The 20,788-nt window shown below is 38.8% G+C and overlaps 1 protein-coding gene across 5 annotated transcripts; it reads right to left on the bottom strand.

The window, feature by feature from the left end:
* Positions 1-5,128: 5,128 nt before the first annotated feature.
* On the bottom strand, positions 5,129-20,733 carry LOC122966213 (centriolar coiled-coil protein of 110 kDa-like). Of its 5 annotated transcripts, XM_044330244.1 has the most exons (15): positions 20,524-20,715; positions 19,568-19,778; positions 18,622-18,750; positions 16,389-17,616; positions 16,037-16,158; positions 15,632-15,809; positions 14,943-15,052; positions 14,683-14,799; positions 14,443-14,544; positions 14,245-14,361; positions 13,872-13,945; positions 13,674-13,739; positions 13,492-13,551; positions 12,981-13,059; positions 5,129-6,449 (listed from the first exon to the last, which is right to left on the bottom strand). In XM_044330244.1, exons 2-14 carry the CDS (start codon positions 19,730-19,732, stop codon positions 12,984-12,986), a joined length of 2,544 nt encoding a protein of 847 aa, XP_044186179.1. In that variant the 5' UTR covers positions 19,733-19,778; positions 20,524-20,715; the 3' UTR covers positions 5,129-6,449; positions 12,981-12,983. The 5 variants fall into 5 exon arrangements, with proteins under 5 accessions (XP_044186179.1, XP_044186178.1, XP_044186181.1 ...); XM_044330243.1 differs by lacking the exon at positions 5,129-6,449 and having other exon boundaries at positions 11,876-13,059; positions 20,639-20,733; XM_044330246.1 differs by lacking the exon at positions 5,129-6,449 and having other exon boundaries at positions 11,876-13,059; positions 19,568-19,739; positions 20,639-20,730.
* Between the last annotated feature and the right edge of the window lie 55 nt (positions 20,734-20,788).

The following is a 20,788-nucleotide window of genomic DNA, read 5'->3' as shown; positions in this document are numbered from 1 at the left end:
GTAGTCAGCGTAGTCATCTATGATCTGGGGAAAACTCAAGTATAAGTTCAAGTAAACTACACCTAAAATTCAGGCAAAGCGAGGTAAAATCAAAAAGAAAACTTTCAAAAGTATGGGTAAGTTTTTAATGACAATTATAACCAGAAGGGTCAAGGAGGATTTCCTGAAGTTTGGTTATTTCAGAGAGGCTACATAACCACAGTAATCAGCATGAAAAATAGGCTTGTAAGGTTGCTGTATTGCATATTGTGGCCATGAGAAGAGCAGCTGTGGTCAGCTTGAGCAACACAGAGGACAAAAAAGGTCAAAAGGTCCTTACAAACAAAAAATACCAATTTAAAATAACTTTTGAGATTGTTAAAAAATGAATTGATGTTGTAAAATACTACATTTGCTTATTCAAAACGAACATAATTTAAGACATTTTACAATATGCTTTGTGGATTTGCAGAGTCTGTCTTATTTAACCTATTTATGGTGTTTATCTTCAGTTGTGTGCTTTTGCAGCAACCCCCATAAATTACCAAGCCAAAGATAACCCTATGATTTTAGTAAAATATTTATTGTGTATTGTTATATTATTGTTTTGGGCAATAATTTCCCTGAGTTAAATATAATAAATAAGAAAAAAAGTAAATTCTGTTTGAAACGGATTCTAATCAAGTGGTATTTATAGCTTTAAATACTGTTATTTACTTTGAATGTGTTCTGCTTGATTTCAGACTGGCAAAAATGGAGATGTGTGCACAGCCCTTGAAGAAAGCATGAGACTTCAACTTGATAAAATCAGAAAACCCATAAAAGATGCTTATGAGGTTTTTGAAAAATGCCTTAGTGAAGGGGTCAAAAATTCTAAAGATTCATGTGAAAAAACCTTGAAGTCCTTCTTATATCCAGCAAGTGCTGTAAATGAGAAATAGTTTTATCAAAAGAACTAATTTTGCCCTTCATATAATGTAATATATGTTAACTGTTCTTAAAATAATTCTGTTTTTGTTTAAGAAAGGAAAAAGAGTTTGTCGTTCTTTTCATAAGACACTGAAGTGTGTAGTAGTGAACAACGGCACCCACAAGCCAAAAAATAAGAAACAAATTAATCTCAATGCAACGTTAGCTTCATGGCTGACTGACAGCGTTGATGAGGAATTCAAGAAGACCTTCTCGTAAGAAATGTGTTTATGTTGACATACACTATCATGCATGAATATATTTACGTTGTAGATATTAAAGTGCATTAAAATACAATTGCAGCCCTCGCGTAACATTTCAACTATTTTTCAGAAATGACAGAAGATGTGGACCATTCAATGGGGTCATCAGTGACTTTTTACTTGATGGCCAGGGGCTGATTCAAAAGTACAAAGATTTTGAACTACAACTGACATCCTTATTACTAATACCAGAAATTAGATTTAAGTGTGTGAATTCTAACACTGTTTTGATTCTGCAACTGTGACCAAATGTGACCATAACTAAAATTGTGACCAAAATTTAAGAAACAAGGCATGGACTTTACTCGACGAGTTTACCAACTTTTATGTAAACAGTGTCATGGCTCTTGTCAATCAGATGTATTTGTCTTTCTAATTTCGTCACAAACATAAATACGTGGTAGTCGAACAGAAATGCCATTTTTTTCTAAGCCAACCACAATATATACCATAAATGAAGCAGGCCACTGTCTTTGGCCAAGGAGGTAGAGCGGTTCATCCACTAATCAGAAGGGTGGTGGTTCAATCCTCAACTCCTCCTGCCCACATGTCAAAGGTACTGAACCCCAAATTGCTCCTGGTGGTTGCCCCAGCACCCTGTGTGGTAGCTTGCCCCCATTGGTGTGTGAGTATGTGTGTGAATGTGTCAGTGAGCAGCAGAAACACTGTAGAGCGGTTTTGATAAAAAGTGCTATATGAACAGCCATTTACGTCTCTAATGGGTGCAATACAGAACATATGTTTGCATAATATTTATCCAAATGAGTATTTGAAAAAAACAACTGTTAGCCCTCACTTTCTAATGTGAAATATCTGCCATCAAATACAGTCCTAAACATTGTTATAAATCAATTTTATTCTTAAAGGAATTAGAAGAAATACACAGATAGCCCTGCATTTCCTCTGCACTGATTAACTACCCCCTAATGAAAAATTGCCCCATGGTTGAAGATAATTGCTAACCTTTTCCATTATTAAGCCATTAGTCCAGTTAAGTGACACTGAGAGATTGTCTTCCCAACGAAAACAACAAGCACCAGTCTCTTCAGCAAATGCCCTAAAACAACATAATGTTTATAATCAATTTGTATGTATGAAGTTACTTGACAAATAAAAACTATTTATAGCAATATTTTTCTAAGCATCCTAACTTAACTTTTAGTGCCTAAAACTTTTGCACAGTACTGTATATGAATATCTCCCTGATATATGAAACATGACATCTTCACTCAAAATTACTGCTGGTGCTGCTCAGTGTTTTATGAACGTTCAGTAGGATTAAGAATATTAATATCAGTGGCATGATATCAGGAAAGCACACACAGATTATGTTGCACTAAAACTTGGCAAGTGCTGTAAGGTTCCTCTTCGCAGCAAACAGTGTGCGTTCAGTTTGCATAATATTTGTGTTTTGGGTGTGGGCATACTGAGTAAGCTGCTGTTGACACCCTGCACCAGGAAGATATAAATGCTGTAATTATCCTCAACAATCTTATTTGTAGACACATAATGGTGTGATGCAGCAATTAAGTTTGCTCCTTAGGCAACACTCAAAGTCTCTGTATTGGTCACGACATGTTCTAGACATTTCTAACCTTTTATGAACCATATTTAACCTGTTTATCCATGCCTTGTTACAGTTTTTCAATTAACTTGAGATTAAGAGAGTATCAATATTAAGATCCTAAAAGGTTGTTAGTTAGTTTTAGTTTTATCTGCTGAAATTTTTGAAGTATATCACTGAGATTTCTGCTGGCATCCTGATAAAATGGAGGTAATGGAAACATCTGATAAACAACAGTCAAATGCCTTTTCCAGAACCAATGTCCCAGCTTGTCAAGATTATCCACAGACTTCACTGTCATCAATTTTACAGGAACTACTTCTTAATGATAAATGAATCCCCATGAAAATTGTTGACAGTAGTCTGTGTATCTATGGAAAGACATGTTGCTATTGAGTTTATGAGCTGTAATATTCCAATGCCTCAAGCAGCAGAAAACAAAATGCCATTCACATATATTTAATTGGGCTTGAAAAGGTTTCAGGTGCTGCATGGCCAGACACCACGTTTGAATTCTTTTTAAATAACTTTTTTTCTCTGTCTCTTAATGATGCCTAAACAGCTCTTAAATATGGTAAATAATTGCATCTGTGGTGCTAATTTGATTACAGAATTACAGTTAAAACACTGAGTTGAAGGTATGAGTCGCTGCGAAGCAATCAGTCCAAACCAACCTGTTTTTTAACAGATCATTATCAAGTATGGGTTGTGTGGAGCCACATTGTCAGCTGGCCACTTGCCACAAAACAACACACAGAGCAATATATGCCACATACCAGCATCACACTTGGTACAAATCTAGTGGCACGCTATTATTGTTATGACATATTGAACCATGTGATCTCTGTCAGGGCAGGGAGGGGAGTGAATGAAGTGAGGGAGTGAATGCAAAGTATCCAGAGCACCAGACCAACTTCAGTTCAAACGTGGAAAAGACAAAATGTAAGTACATCTTAATTAGCAAATACTGTATTATAGCCATTGATTCAATCCAGTGAAATATTTTACCGCACAAATCTGAAATGGTGGTTATAATGTTTTCCTTTTTTGTTTATAAAGGCATTGCTAGATATGATAATGTATACACAGGATTAAAACGACCAGAATTTCCAATTTAACACAATATTTCACATAATCTGACTTGAAGGGTTGAGTACAGTGCCACACCAGGGCCCGTTCTGTTGCCTTCATTATACAAGGCAACAAGTGTTGAGAGGCTTGAGTGTAGATTTAGGTATGGACAGTAGCAACATGTCCCTACCAATGTCAACGTGTTGCTGAATTGTCCGTACCAATATTTTTACCGATCTCAAAAAATCCTGCTTGAGCTTAAGTTTTGTAATCAATCCTAACATGTTCTTTGAGATTAGGAGAAATATTTCTCTCCCCTTTACAAAGACGATATGAAATTGATTCAAATTAATATGGGTCATTATAACATGGATTATTTGTAAGGCTAATTAGCCACACTTGTCCAACTGATTTGTTGGTGAATGTCAGGCGTCATTTTATTATAAAAATCCTGTCAGCAACAGCTTACAGACAGGTAAGCTGCAGCCTCTCATTTGAGCTCTGATATTGTAGTGAATGATCTAGCCATAAGTTTAGGAGTTGAATGAAAAATAAACAAGTAAACCTTTTAGACATGATTTAAAGATATCAAAAAACTGAAAGGACAGAACTGCATAATCACAGGTTTGAAAATCTTATAGCAGATAGTTGGTTTAAACAGAGAAGCACATTACCTACAGGTTATTATACATTTATTTTTTTTGTAGCTGTTATTGCGATATGTTCATTTTAAATCTCAATTTTAGTCTGAGGTTTACATCATTAAAATCAAATGTAACATGAAGAGAACAATTAGTCCTTGTTACAGGTGAGTTATACCAGCAAATACATATTAAATAAAGTTACATTTTTGCAGTCAGGCTCATAATGTGTGTATGTGTGTGTGCATATGAAAGAGCAAAGAGAGATAAAGAGCAAGTGCACATACATTGTTTATTATGTTCATCCGATTAAAAAAAAAGTCCCTACCAAAGTTAAAACCAAATCCTGGGTGTCTGCGGCCTCTATAGTTTTGGCACCAAAGACAAGCCATAGAGACTGTAAATGAACGAGATCTACAAATCAGCTGAGGACAGTTTTTGAAATTGCACAACTCAAGAAGCTTTAGGGTTGTAAAAATGATCTTATTACAAAGTATCATAGTTGTATTATGTATCATTTTGTTCCAGCTCCTTATTGAAGCTATATGATGTTTACACTATGTAAAATTGATAGATAAATTATCAATAGACTGAGGTTGGTTGAAGTCAAGTGTCTCTTTAATTCAAACATATAACCATACATGGTACGCAATGCAAGGTACAGATTTTTCTATCAAAAATATCTGGTAAGAGTCTTTTATGACTGCACTATTCCATCAAATGAAAACATTTTATTAGATGTCTTGCATTATCTTATAAACATTTCCCCAAAATTCAGCCTGACATATTTGGTACCTTTCGGAAACTTCAAGACATAGATACAACAAACTCCTACAGAGAGACAAGAGCCATCTAAAGGCTTCAAAAGAGTAGTAGTGTGTTTTAAGATGACACTCAAAAGCATCAATAGAATGAAAAAAATGTGTGTCAGGAGAGAGGTACAGTAAGTCATAGTTCTTTGGCCAGTACTGAGAAAGCTCTGTTGGTTTGAAGAATATTTGCTGTACATCATGAGTTTATAATGACTAGCCCAGCAGCAGGTCATTAGGGTTAAGAGGTTAAAAGCAATTTAAGCTATGTGTCCTTTCTCTGTGTAGCGTAAAATGTTGTTTGTGCACTCTGTCTACCTGTCACACCTTAGACTTGAATTGTGAGATTGTCATTGTTCAATAGCAATCGTAATATTAACCAATCAGTAATCATTTTTTATCATTTTACAGTGGGATTTCATGGAGATGCCCAATTTTGTCCGGGACAAATTAACTGAATGGGGCTTCAGTAACTTCATAGAGAGATTTGAAGGTATTGTATTAATACTCTGCCGTGGTGGGAACAATTATGTTTGTAATTAATGTCTAAAGTTTCAGCAAAATGATGACATACCCTTGATTTTTGTATACGTAACTGTTATGAATATTTGAAAGCCACACACTAACTTCTCAGAGACCCAAAGTGAAAAAAGTCAGAACTTCTAAAAAGCAAAAGGGTAAAAGCTTGAGGTGGACTAAGAACTGACTAGTGAGTGTACAGTTGATCTGGGGTGTAAAATCAGTCCAACCCAAGCACATGTGAATTACTGATGGTTACATTGTAACCATGACCACAAGCGGTAACAGAGCTCCTCTAGTGTTCAGCCACTGATCTCATCTTCATGCAAAGAAATTTGCATGTACATATTCAGTCAATCAGGATGTCCCCATGACCTGTGATGCCTCACAATGTACAATAGTAACAATAAAACGTGTAGTCAGGAGACCTCAGAAAGTGGTGTCAAAGTATTTCCACCTATCTCAGTCACAGGAAGAAATAAGTCCACATGTTCGAATAGATTATTCTTCATGAAAACTAGAATCAATGTTGTATTATCAAGATTAATGTGAATGTTTTTTATTCCAAATGAAGGCATTGACAAGGAGACTTTCCTACATCTTGGAGATTCAGGCAGCATCAATGTCTTGATTCCTAAAATTGGACCAAGAGTAAAATTCAGAAAGAGACTCAAAGAATACTTGCAGGTAATTTGCTCTACTGTGAAGAGTCCTTGTACTAATAAGGCTATCTTATGATATCTTACATAAAAATCTAACAAAAATGACATGCAGCATAGAGATGTCAGAATTAATGCAGGAATTTGCCCTCTTTGGCTTCGGAAACAGATATTCTGACTGAAATGTTATTATACTGACTGAAATTATAATGTTATATTTTTATACAAAGTTTCATTGTGTCAGCTCTCAAAATTTGTCTTATCACTGTTAGCAGCTGCTATTGTTAATTTGAGCAATAACAGCAAATGATACAATTTAATTAATTAAAGTGCAACTTCAGTTTAATACATTCATGCTTCAGACAGTTCCCTTAAACACTTTTTGTAAAAGGTCACAAGAGTCAAAGGAGATTAAAACCGAATAAAACAGTCTGCAGTATGAAAATAGACCACTCAATGATTGAGTGTTTTGGAGAACTAACACTGTTTGTACATAGTCAGCAATATAATTTAACTGTGGTTACAGCATGAGTTTCAATTAATCCCTTTAATTGGTACAAAAAATAGTTGTAGGTTGGATGTTGTATATTGTACATGTGTTTCCACCAAACTGTAATTTTTATATACATCCTAATAACAATTTATTAAATATAATAATACATTTTAACTGGTTTAAGCTATATAATAATTCCATGTTTTCCACTTTTGCAGTGGAATTCCATGGAGACATCTGATTTTGTCCGGGATAAATTAACTGAATGGGGTCTCAGTGAGTTAATTCACAGATTTGAAGGTAAAAATAAATTGCAGCACAATAATACTAGATCCTTGATATTTTCTATATGTGAATGTTTGTAGAAACCAACAAAGTTTAATCTAAATGTATTTTTAATTTCAGATGAAGGAATTGACAAGGAAAGTTTCCTAAGTCTTGAAGAGTCAGGCAACCTCAATGTCTTGATTTCTAAAATTGGACCAAGGGTGAAATTCAGAAAGAGACTCAAAGAATACGTACAGGTAATGTGGTACTGTGTGTTATAAAGATATTTTACACCAAGATTCAGAACACTAATCACTCATGTTAAAATTAACGCTCACTTTCACAAGTTACATGAAGTTCTGTCTTAAGCTTGTGTGAAATCATCAAGTGGCACACACACAACAACTATCTTAAAACTGTCTTTCTCACTTCTTTTTCTTTATGGAACTACAATAGCAACTGTCTCTTTGAGATAAAAAAAACAAGCTCTTTGGGCACTGTAGTGCTGCCACCCCATATAAAGGACAGAAGATGGTATTTGGGCACTGGAAACCTTTAAAGGGATATTGCAAAAAAGCAAGTTTGCAGGCTAGAGTACATGTACAAAAAGTGATATTTATTAACAAAAATATTAATGAAAGCAGAGGCAAAAATGAATCCCAGGAAATTCAACAAAAATAATTTAAGCCGAAGCAACAAACAAATAAAATCAGCAGCCTTCCAGCAAGCTGCCACCTACTCTCGTCCCTACTTCATTCAATAGACCAGGTTTTTACCTTCTTAGCCTCACCTAACTGGTAGGTACCATCTCAGGTTACCATAGGGTGACACAACACTTTCAAAACATGAACAACAACATTGATGTAGAATTTTGTTACTGCTGACAATCACAAATTAAACACACACACACACACACACACACACACACACACACACACACACACAAGCACACACAACTATAAGTGCATCAAATTATGCAGAATGTCATTTACTACAGAACAGTTTTATCCTTTCTACCTCAATCTGACAGAGCTTAGTGACTCACTGCTTAGTGCAGCTAATGATGCACACCTGTTGCCACCTTTTCACAGTCACCCACCCACAACATTGATGGCCCTTTATTACAAGAAAGTTGCAAAGTACCCTATAGAGACAGAGAAAAAGATGAAAACAACTAGATTATCCTCTATTCAACAAAAGATCTAGAACAAATTACAGATAATTTAAATTGATCAATACATGAAATAAATTAGGATCGTACATGTAAGAGCTAAAAAAAGAAGTACCAAAAGTACCAAAATAGAACGATGTGATGATGTTTGATGTTAAACTCTTCATTTGGGTCATATGTGGAAAAGCTATTAAGGCAGTAGTTAACACTTGTTTCAGTATGTGCTCATGAAGTAAGTGCTAAACTTAAGCATGTGTCCCCACTGCAGACCCTGAAACGATGGCACGATGATACTCCTGAAATGATCGACACTGACACTGACGCAAATTCAGACCAAGAGGATTGCGTTGAAATGGTTAGTTCTGAGAACGCATGTGCAAACTGAACAGAATCACACTTGAATCTTGCTCTTTTAAGTCACCTGTAGGTCCAGATTAAACAAAACCTTCAGCAGATTCAGAAACATTGGCTTTGCACATCATTTCGCACACTCAAGACTTCAGTTAATTCACGTTAATATAGATTCTAATTATGTGTTGTTATATGCAGGACCCAACTATTTTTCCATGGCACTTTGAGTCTACTTCAACGATAGATTCTGACACACACACTGGCAATGAGATGGTAAGACGTTATACTGTATATTTCTGTTAACACATATACTACTTAAAATCACTGTCAAATATTTGTTTTTGTCTGTGCAGACGGAGGAACCAATTTACCCTGGTGCCACAGTAACTCAAGGACAAGGCCTGCTTGCTGTTATACTCTTCATTCTGCGTCACCATCTAACAGCTGCGCAGGGTGATTTAATGACTTTACTGAAGTTCCTCATTCCTAACTTGGTTGTTGCAGCTAAGTATCTCTCTGATAAGATTCCTGCCGTGTCTACTGTATTTTACTGTCAGGTCTGTCAAAACTTCATGGGAGAAAATCCTGATAATGGTTCTTGTTTACACTGTGGCGCAATATTCAACAAAGCAAGCAGTACAGAAAGTGGACACTTTTTTTTGTTCACATCGCTGAAAGACCTTCTGAAAAACATCCTTAAGAACCACAAGTTGTTACCTAAGACTGTCAAACATGGACATGAGATTACAGATGTGATGGATGGGAGGATGTACCAGAATCTGCTTAAACAAGGAGCACTGGCTGCAGATGACCTTACACTGTCATGGAATTGTGATGGCGTACCAATTTGTAACTCATACTCAATTTGGCCCCTTCAGTTTATGATAAATGTACTTCCCTACACACAAAGAAAGGAAAATGTGATGGTAGCAGGACTTTGGTTTGGCCCCAAAAAACCCAATATGAACACATTTCTAAAGCCTTTTATAGATGACTGTTGCAATCTAGCTGAAAATCCATTTCAGTGGAAAGACAGCAATGGCACTGTTCACTCCTCAAAAGTCTTTGCCTTGGTTTGCTCCTCTGATGCTGTAGCGAGACCACTTCTCCGGAATTGCAAACAATTCAATGGTGAATATGGTTGTGACTGGTGTTTACACCCTGGCACAATGGTCAAAAAAGGCCGTGGATCCAAGAGGTCCTACCCATATGATGAAGAGAAACAAGCAGCAAGGTCAGACGTAATGTTTAAGGATAACGCAAGACAGGCTGAAAAGGCTGGCGTCACAAAAAATGGAGTAAAAGGATTGTCCTTGCTTTCCTTGCTTCCCATGTTTGACATTGTTTTTGGATTTGTACCTGATTACATGCTCTCAGTTCTACTTGGCGTGTCCAGACAGCTTATGTCTCTGTGGTTGGACCCAGTCAACTCTCAGGAACCTTGGTATATAGGTCAACAGATCTCACAAATGGACTCCCTTCTTCTCCGTCTAAAGCCGCCATTAGAAATAACCAGATCTCCACGGTCACTGAAATGTATTGACTCTTGGAAAGCGTCAGAGTGGCGAGCATTCCTTTTATTTTATGCTATTGCGGTCCTGCCAGGTGTGCTGCATCCTACGTTTCTGCAACATTTTTTTCTCCTGTCATTTAGTATTCACATTCTCCTACAAAAATCAGTATCTCAGCATGACCTTCAGATGGCCCATGAGTCCTTGGTACTCTTCGTAGTGAACATGAAAGAACTATACGGTGAAGGAAACGTGTCTTTCAACTGCCATCAGTTGATCCACTTAACTGAAAGTGTGCGGAACTGGGGGCCTCTCTGGGCAACGTCGACATTCAGTTTTGAGAGAAACAATGGAAGTTTAAGGGCTCTTCTTCGTGGCATGGCGTATAACCCCCAAGGAATTTATAAAAGCTTTCTCCTTTGGCTGCACATACCCAGACACCTTAGTTATTTAGTTTTTAACCGACCTTCACATTTTGGTGAAACATTAGCAAAGCTCTCACCACTAAATGACAGCAGTGGCTCTTACAAACCCCTTGGAAAATCTCGCCATGTGAATCTCACAGGATCTATAAAACTAACAATAGAAGAACTCTTAAATCGGCCAGTTCTTGTCCGATCAGTTGAAGCTATTGACAGCTTCACTTATCAAGACACTGCTTATCACTCTACAAACTGTGAAAAGAAAACAGACTCTGTTATTCAGCTCAAGAATGGGTGCTGCGGAGAACTATGTTCGCTTTTACTTTTAAAGGAGAACTGTGTATGCACATCCAACTGTTTGTGCCAGTCAATTCCAGTCATTGTGGTCCACTTGTATGACATCCAACCTGGTACACTGTTCAGGAATATAAGTCCTAACAACACATCAGAGACTATCTTGGTAAGAGTTGAAAGGACAGGACGACCCAGAGCTTTCCTCTTAGAGGATATCAAGTGTAAATGTATGTATGTGGATGGCTGGCTTGTTCCTTTACCAAACACATACGAGAGATATTAAATTTACAGCAGAGCTAAAGCCCTCGAAACTGCACGGCTTAAAATCTATGCTTTTTTTTATGTATGTATATATTTTTTATGTATTTTATAGCTAACAGAAACTTAAAATTGTGATCTGTAACCACATACAGAGTTTATTTCCCTTGTCTTCAACTTCTTTTTACAACTGCATTTTAGGAAGTGGGAACTTACGTAACAATAACAGGATGTTGCAACAACGAGAACAGCACTCAAAGTAGGCACTTTTTAACTGGCACATTACTGTGAGCGCTATTCTTGTTTTTGCAACATCTTGTCATTGTCATAAAAGTCTCACTTCTTGAAATGCAGTTGTAAAAAGTGTTTCAGTTGCTTAGTCAAATGGGTAGCAGATGTGGTCAACCTCTGATTCATGGTGGTTACAGCGGCTTTATGACCTAAATGTAGGTGAAAATGAAATGAAAAATAATAGCTAAATCACTCCATCATGAGGTCATGCTAAGGTGAGAGCAGTAGGTAGAGTGTTTTTTCTAGTGTAACATGAAACCATTTACTCCCTTGTAAGCCTTATTGAGGCAAGCCTGTTTCACCGATACCTTTACATTTAATCATGAAATCAGATTCCAAAAAATTCAAATCATTACAGAATTTATTCTGGTCATAGAAAAACGACTCAGCATTTTAAATTAAAAAAACAAACTTTTTTTTTTTCAAAGAGAAGGCACAGCAAACAACATCAACACACTGAATACTACTGAAGCAGAAGTAAAATTCAATGTGGCATCTAAATGAACAGTGCACCAATTAATTCATGTGTGGTTAGATAATATGTCATCATGTAAATATTCTTGTCTTCAGAGTCTGAACTGTATTGCACTGGGAAATGTGGGTGTGGGGGATAAGAGAATTTAGCATGCATTTTATATGGTCCATTTAGTTTTACTCAGTGAGTTTTCAGAGGAAGCACCACACTGTATGTCTGCTGTGCATCTCTTATTATGTGAAGCTACAATAATGCAAAAGTGTGCCAATGTGTAAACAAATACATTGGGTTTTTTTTTTTTGCATCAATTTAAGCCAAATCTTGAAACACACAGAAATGTCTCAGCGTATGTATAAGATGTAAACTCAGCACCATTAAATAAAGAAAGCAGAAGTAGGTACTCAAAGCCCTTGAACATACATTTTTAAATGAACTAATCATATACACTTAAATAGTCTGTATTTTATGGCATCTACATTGTGGACTGTTAACACGGCACAGGTGTTTGTTACTTACAGATATACACACTATATGTATGACCACAATTGGTAAGTATACGCATGCTAAAATATTACAGATAGCAAAGGCATAGTTCTTAGGCACAGTTAAAATGTTTACAACTTATTTTCCCTTTAGCTCTAACCCTCTTCTAGCTTGCGTTCATGTACAGCTACTACCAAAAAAATTAAATGTACCTACCTAGTCATTAAATACAGCAGCTACATGTGAGTCTTGTGTATAACAATCAGTTAGGGACACTAGAAACTATTTTATCAAGCTACAACAGTCAAAAACAATGGCATTGTGATGGAGTATATAGGTAAGTGTGATAGTGAATACAATCATCTGAATATCAGAGGGTAGATTAAACACAATCACCTTGTTAGCAGCGTTGACTGGAGTTTGGGTGGTTCAAGGTTTTTATTAAAAAGATTAAAAATTCAAGTTCACAGATCAGAGGATGCTGTGTCACCTTTTAACCCAGAGAGTGCTGCTTCTTCAGGTTTTCTGAACGCCTCACTCTCTCCTCTGGGGTTTTTCTGTACCAGCTCCTGAGAGGAAACAACCGCTGTCATAATGTGATTACTTTAAAAACATTGGTTAAAGCTGAGTTTGAAGTTTCTGTACAGTGTTGCTTTTAGTGAGACGTTACTGAAACGATGCTGGAATCATAGCTCATTACTTAAATCAACAAAACTTGACTGATGTGCAAGTTAGCAAAGTATGATTTTGTTGATCCATGAAATATAAGCCTGGCATGAAACAGGAAAAGTTTCATGCATCGCCTCTGTTATGAGCATTGGCATTGTTAATCATTGTAAATCAGGACAGTAGCAACAACAACCTGATCAACAGCTTTGGCAGGGGAGTAGCAACCAAATAACATATGACAGTTTATGTGTTTAATGACAATTGCACTCTGCAATTATAAGATAAAGGGCCAAAAGTTAAGCATGGTGGAGCAAGTAAAAGTACAAACTCACCCCTGGCGGTTCAGCTGACCTGAGACAGGAGAATTTTGGCCTTGGCTTGGCCTCAGGATTCTGTGAAAGGAAAAAAAGAAGGCATATAAAGAACAGATATAGATTATCTAAATGCAGGAAAACATGAAGCACTCTTTTGTCACTGCAAGGTGATAACAAAATGTCAGAGCTGCTTTTGGCACCTGTTGGTCGTGGGGCTTTTTGGCTTCTGCTGCATCTTCCTAGCCTGCGCTGGGGATTCACCAACCCTGAAGGAGTACAAATACATACAATAAAAACACCACTGATTACTCGATCTCATCATTGTAAACATCAACATCTCAAAGCAGATCCCATACAGCACTATGTGAGGCTTTGAAATATGTTCTATCCCATCTTACCTCTTTTTCCGGTCCAGAGACCTCTGTGTGGCAGCAGATAGAACGCCTCTCTCCTTGGGACACTTGGCTTTCTCCTGTAGGTTTGACACAATCACCAATCAGTTTAGATTTATAGGAGGATTCATACCTAGGTGGACTTTACACTAACTGTCCAGAGAAATGGATGCCTGGCAAGCTACAATATACCCCCCCCCCCCCCCCCCCCCCCAAAAAAAACAAAACATGAGCCTGCTTTCACCAAATGTGTTACAAACTCAAGTCGAGTTTGTGTTTAAGTTTATACTGAATGGTAAAAGAGTGAAAAGGGCTGTTTCAGGTCTTTTAGATTAAATATGGCTGTGTGATTTATTATTGGCCTGTATTTTCAACTTACCATGTCGCGTAACTTCCTCTCTGCACGGAGCTCTCTGTCCTGCTGCAGCAATGCTAATCGATCCTCCAGAGGCATTTCAAAGAAGATTTCATGGATGTCATAAAGGGCCGCACGTAACTGAAGAACAGAAGACATACACACATAAACACAAAGAAAGATGGACCTCTGCTGTCTCTAGACAGGAACTGCACTTCATACCTGGGCTCTAACTCTCTCCTGCAGGGAGAGATCTTGTGGTGAAAAGCTGCCTCTCTTTTGTGGAGCTTCAGTCTGGAATGAACGGATGAACTCTTGTGTATCCTGAGGACACATATATACAGTAAAAATTTATAAACATATGTTTTTTTCTCAGTCAGCCACATGACGAATAATTCATTAAATTATTATTATACTTATTATAACGTAGTGTTTTGTGTATATACGAGAGTTTAATCTCACCACGATGGTCTGACGCAGGTGTTTGACTTTGTCTATTTTGAGCAGTCTCCGTGTGAGGAAGCCACGAGTGATGGCGCCAATTCGACACAAAGCTCTCTGCTGTTCTGCTGTCAGAACCTGGGAATACAACAAAAGGTGCAAAAAGATGGAAATGAGATGATAAGAGCATAAAAGAGGGTTTGAGAAATAAACGTCACTATTTTGATAAACACACGCAGAGTCATGCACTCACTCTTACTGGTGCACTAGAGTGTACCCACCAGACTTAGCCTTGCCCGAGGTTTGTTAGCTACCCAAGTGGGCCCCCACACATAGACAGGAGGATGGACAGAGGGAGAGGACACGCTGGAACTGACAGGACTGGGAAAACCTGGAGAGAGAAACAGAGGTATTTTTAAATTACCTGCAGTATTACTGCTATTTCTCTGAGAGGAAACCCACTTACTATCAGAGAAGGTGAACTGCGAGAGCACACCATTACTATAGTCATGGATGTGCCAGTATGAAAAAAAAAAGTACAATTATCTTACAATAATCTAAGTTTACAATACTATCTCCATAATTTCAAAAATAATCTCCAAAACTGAAGATGTGAAAATTCTTCAGATCAATATATGTGAAATAGGTACAAATATTACATAGTTTCTTTTTCTGTCTGAAAAATCGGATTTACATTTTAAATGTATGTCTTTAACTAAGACCCATTGGAGATGTAACTGTGGAATGCTTACAAAACAATAATTTTGTCTTTATCTTTACAATGTTTAAGGTTTTCGAAAAGGGCAATAAAAGCAAAAAACTGTATGTGAAGTTACAAGAGAAATATCTCATTTCTGTTAGTCACTCCGGAGTTGATAGACCATGTTATTCATCTATCTCTGAGCATGTAGTCTTTTGTCTCCACTGTTTTACAAATTCCAACACAATCATAAGCATGATGAAGTGGTACCTATACTGTGCCCAGGTGATCTTTCGGCTGGTGTTTGGGCAGGGCTTAGTCCCAGGCAGGAGGGGCTCACAGCAGGACAGCTGTCACTCACAGACCTACGGTTCCACCTACAAGCATCCCCAGTCAGAGGCCTCACACACTCCTGCTCCTTCAGCCTTCTTTCTGTCTCCTCGAGCTCCTAACCACACACACATATTAACATATTAACACACATAAACTTCATTGTTTTTACTGTATTCATGTTCACAGTTTTAAACATCCACACACACATTAATGTACAAACACACATATACACATAGAAAGTAATGTAAAGTAAAGTTTGTAAAAAACTGATAAAATGCTACATAAAAAAATACATGTTCGGTACTTCTATTTATAGTAGATTTTGTGATTCTATGTGCTGACCAGACGGAGGCGCTGTTGCTCTTTCTCCTGCTCAGCCAGGAGCAGAGACATCTGCAAGGCATGCTCCTCCTCCAGACGCCTTTGCATGTCCTCCAGAGCCTGTGCTCGCCTCTGGGTCTCCTCTGTTGATGTGCACAAACACACACAGAATGATTTATCTTTTACTTTTTCTTTTTAAAAGTTTCATCTTTTTCCCCCCATTTTCTCTTATTCTTCATCACTCTGGGAGACACAATGATCTTAGTGTAAATTATTTAACACATTATTTAGATTTTAGTAAATACATATGCATTAAAGAAACTGTTCTATAAAGAGTTGCTTCAATTCCGAGTATACAAATGTAGAGCTTCACCTGTCTTGCTGCCTTGTGCCTCAGCTGCATTTCTGAGGACAGTTGGCGTGATCCTGCCATTATGTGGCACTTGAGGATCTTCAGGCTCCATCCTGAGTTTGACCTGAGCCAAGTCAGGAGTCACGCGGGGCCTCAGCAGAGATGGTGAAGGATTCTCTATCTCATATGACTGGTTCAAGGGGGCTGCAGGGTTCCGCCGACTTGGGGCCAACCATGTAACTCCTGCCATGAAGCGAGGGACCCTCTCCTGGCTGCGGTCTATGTGCTCAAATCCAGAGTGATAGGTATGCAACTGACTGTCCAAGGTGTGGCAGCGCCGGCGAAATCCTGAAGCCAAAATGTCATGGTGTCCCATCGGGCTGGGCCCTGAGGTGCTGATTGGGCTACAGATCTCCCGCACTGGACTGGTACCACAATGACTGGATCGACGATTGCCACTCCTGCTAACACCACCCCCACCTTCACTCCCCACTGAGCCCCAGTGATCAGAAGATCTTGTGGCCCCTGAGAGTGCTTCTCCCCAGTCCGCCATGCCAGCACCTTCCCCTGACCTTACTGGGCTTCGGGGAATAAGATCTGCTGGCCCAATGGGGAATGAGATATGGATGTTCCCTGTAGAAACTGGGCGTGGTCTGCGTCTGTGTGCACGGGGACTAATGCTGGACTCTGGACTGGGGAGATGAACATACCGATCAGTTAGACTAGGTGAGAGGCTGGCAGACTGTTGGGGATTGGGATCATACAGAGTTTGATGCTGGATCTGGGTCTGAGGTGGGCCATTGGGGCTATGGTGCAGACTGAATCCAAACTCAACACCAGTGTCCCCCATTGGACTACTGGTCTTATTCTCCTGCTCAGAGACCATCTCAGGCGGGGGCGTCCGAGTGACTGTGTGAACAACTTTTGACCCGTGCTGACTCTGCTCTCTCTTCACATACTCCCTTGATCGCTTGAGAAGGCTGTCCAAACTAATATCCTCCTCCTCCTCCTCCTCCTCCTCTTCCTCCTCACTCTTCTCTTCCCTCTCTACCTTCACTTCCTCCGCTGCTTTGTAGCCATTGAGGATGGCGGTGTCAGGGCATGCAGAGGCAGTCTGATCACTTGTTTGAAGCCCAAGTCCGGAGTCTCTGGCAAGTCCAGGTGAGTCAGTGATCAGGGTGTAGCCACCAACTGTTGCAGATTTAGAAACTGGCAACTTGTCAGCCTCTTCACTTGGTACTTTGTATGCCTGTTTAGAGATAAAAAGTGATAACAACCAATAATCAAATAATAAAAAAAAATCTAAAATGACAATGAAGAATGACCAGTTGATGGTTCCCACTTTTCACCAAACTGTGTTGGTTTAAAGTAGTTCATTCATCACTAACAAAAGATTGAAAGAAAATAAAATTAGATTGTCCAGTGTTTATTATCAACTAAACAAAGTGCTTAAACTGGTGTAATCCTGATTTGAGATTCTGATTAGAAGTTTATTCTGATATTTAGAATGATCCTGACCTAACCTGGCCCTAACGTTTCCGCTTCCAACTTGAAAATGTGTACGCAACCCAAAAATTAATCTTAACCAAGACACTGGATGCCTTTATTCTATTTCCACACCTATGCATCACCTGAAACACACTTCTCTCACTCTCTTAAAAAGCACAGCCTGGATTGTTAAGGGCTTTCTACAGTACAACATATCCCTGAGTTTCAGAGTAATTATAGACAATCACAGGCAAATTACCTTTATTCAAAGACCAGACATTTCTCAACTAGAGCAGATCTGCAAGTGGACAATATTGCTTTGGATGCTGAGTTGACAAAACAGGGCCATCATCAGGTAAAAATAGCAGAGCCTACTTAGGAAAAGTGTTGAGTCAGACAGCTTGTACTCAAGTCTCCAAATGTCACAAGAGATTACGGGACAGACTGTGATTCATGCTATATCGTGTGACTGTCACACAGACCTATATCAAATATGGGCATATTTGAAACTTTTGGATGAGGCTTGTTTACGAAAAGATACAAAATAAACTGGAATACTTTTTTCTTTTGTGAACAGAGAGTAGTTATATTGATATTATTTAAGTTCCATAAGCATCTAGATGTAGCATATTGCTGTACCTGCTCTTTCTATGAAACAGCCTGACTTTGTATTGATTTCGCAAAACGTCTTGCACTCCATTATCCACTGGATCCCCCTACCAGACCACACCTGGGCCTGTGACCAAGACCACACTGTGCTACTGACCTGAGCTTGGTCCAGTATGTCCTGAACGCGTGCAAAAATCTTGTTCCTCTGCTTGCTCTGCATGTCCAACTCCAGCTGGACTGCCCTCCGTCTGTAGTCACACATCTCATTGCGCTGCTCTGCACTCAACTGGAAAAAGGAAAACACACGCTGATTTTAAAAATTGATTCAAATACTTTTTCATTTGAACAGATTCTAGCAATAACATCACACGCGAGGAGAGATTAGTCAAGAAGTCTTTATGACGAGGATTTCAATGAGCAAAATGTATTTTTTTGAGGTTTGTTTGTGCTTGATTTACAGTTATTGCTGATAACACAATCACCCTACTTCCAGTATATTTTTGTGTGTACTTTATTTGAGTGGAAGAGAAATCTTCAAAAACCCTCAACCTCACACTGGCCCTGAAAACTCATTTTGTTAGCAGTCAACAGTAGATGGATTCTCCTGACTAACATCAAACAGACTTGATGTTCGTCATCAATTATCTCCTCTCTCTTTCCTCCGCCAAGTGCTGATCTAATTGAGGCCAGGCAGCCCAGACATATGATGTAGGTCTCACAAATAAATAGGTGTATTATCCTAAATGTTACCTTTATCATTTTTTTTTTTAAAATTGATGTTGTATGCTTGAAATGTGTATTATCACATTCTTACAAGTGTAAGCAATTCTTTCTGTTGCTATATTAAAAATGGTGATACTACTACAGAGACACATGAGGGCAGTGAGAGATATAAAGCCTCTCTATGGAAACCAGCCAAACCTTTTGTAAGGCAGAACCATGTCAAGCCATCTGCAAACCTCCCAGAAACATCCATTAGCTATGGCTTCTGTCTACTTTTTGATGAGGAAAGCTGTGTGATGTAGAAACTTGAATTGGCTAAGATAAATCTCATGTTTTCTCTTCAGCACAAGCTGTAGCCTATTTGTTTATTTCTTCCTTACCAGAGGTGAAAGCACCGCTCTTCCATGGAAGCGGATGACAGAGCGAGCCTTCAGGGAACACAGTGGCTCACATGTCCTCTTCCTCAATTTACCCTCCTCTTGCAGTACAGCCAGACTCCGCAGACAGAACTCATCGTAGCTCTCCATCTCTTGACACCCACACATCCACACTCTGAGCAGGAAACACACACCATGTAGCCTTGTCACCCGGCTGTTAAATTAAATGGAGAGTGTTGAATTAGATGGACGTCCACAAATCATTGGCTATGTGAGCTTAGACTGCACTGGGTGTGGGTCGCTAGTGGAAAGAATCTGTGCATCATAAGTGAACGAGCTGGACAACATCGCCTGCAACAAAAGAGGGTCTGTTTGCTCTTAGTGATTTTATCTCACTCATCACATTCCAGCCATTCTTGCCTATCAGACCTTGCTGGTGACTGACTTCCACATCTCATGGGAGAGGATAGGGAATGGTGTGTCTGATCAATACAATCTCTATTTCTCAAATGTCTGTCAGCAAATGGATAGTACAAACCCTTTAAAGACAGGCAGATGGTAGATGACATTAAAACATTGTTTCAATAACAAATGTATTGTGATAATTGTCATTTTCTTTACAGAGTTAATCTATTAAAATGATCATCCCTGAATGCAAGGTGGTGTCCTCACGATGCTGCCAGTAACCTAGTGGTCTTCAGTCGCGTGATTACAGCAGCTACTCCACATTGATTCATCAGTCTAGTGACAGCACAGCGGAGGTGGAAATGGTTTTCTTTTTGTATCCAGCTATTACAGAGCAAGCTTGATACGGGCAGTTTTAAATGTATAATCTGCCAGATGTTCGATTTTTACACATCTATTAAAGGAAGAAAAGGCGTTTTAGTACAGATGTGCCCCGGCTGGATGATAGTTGATACGCCCGTGCCGTGCCTAATGCTCATTACCCATTTTCTTACCTTCACAGCGGATACAAAGTGATATCTCCTCTCTTTCTCTCGCTTTTCCGAGTGCTACGAGTCGCCCACATTTTCTTTTTCAAGGAAACAGCAAAGTGGTGGCTACAACACAGACCTTTTTACGTGTCTCCTCTCCACCTCGGGTTGCCCATCATCATCATCATCATCATCATTTTCGACTCTTCCGGGCTACAACAGCGCCTCCTAGCAACAGCACGTGGGCCACGTTCCAATACGTGTCCACGCGACCTGGTCACGTCACCTT

Source organism: Thunnus albacares, chromosome 17 (assembly GCF_914725855.1).
Source record: "Thunnus albacares chromosome 17, fThuAlb1.1, whole genome shotgun sequence".
Classification (NCBI taxonomy): Eukaryota; Metazoa; Chordata; class Actinopteri; order Scombriformes; family Scombridae; genus Thunnus; species Thunnus albacares.
The sequence above is the reverse complement of the archived record's forward strand: the minus strand, read 5'-3'. Positions and strand labels throughout refer to the sequence as shown.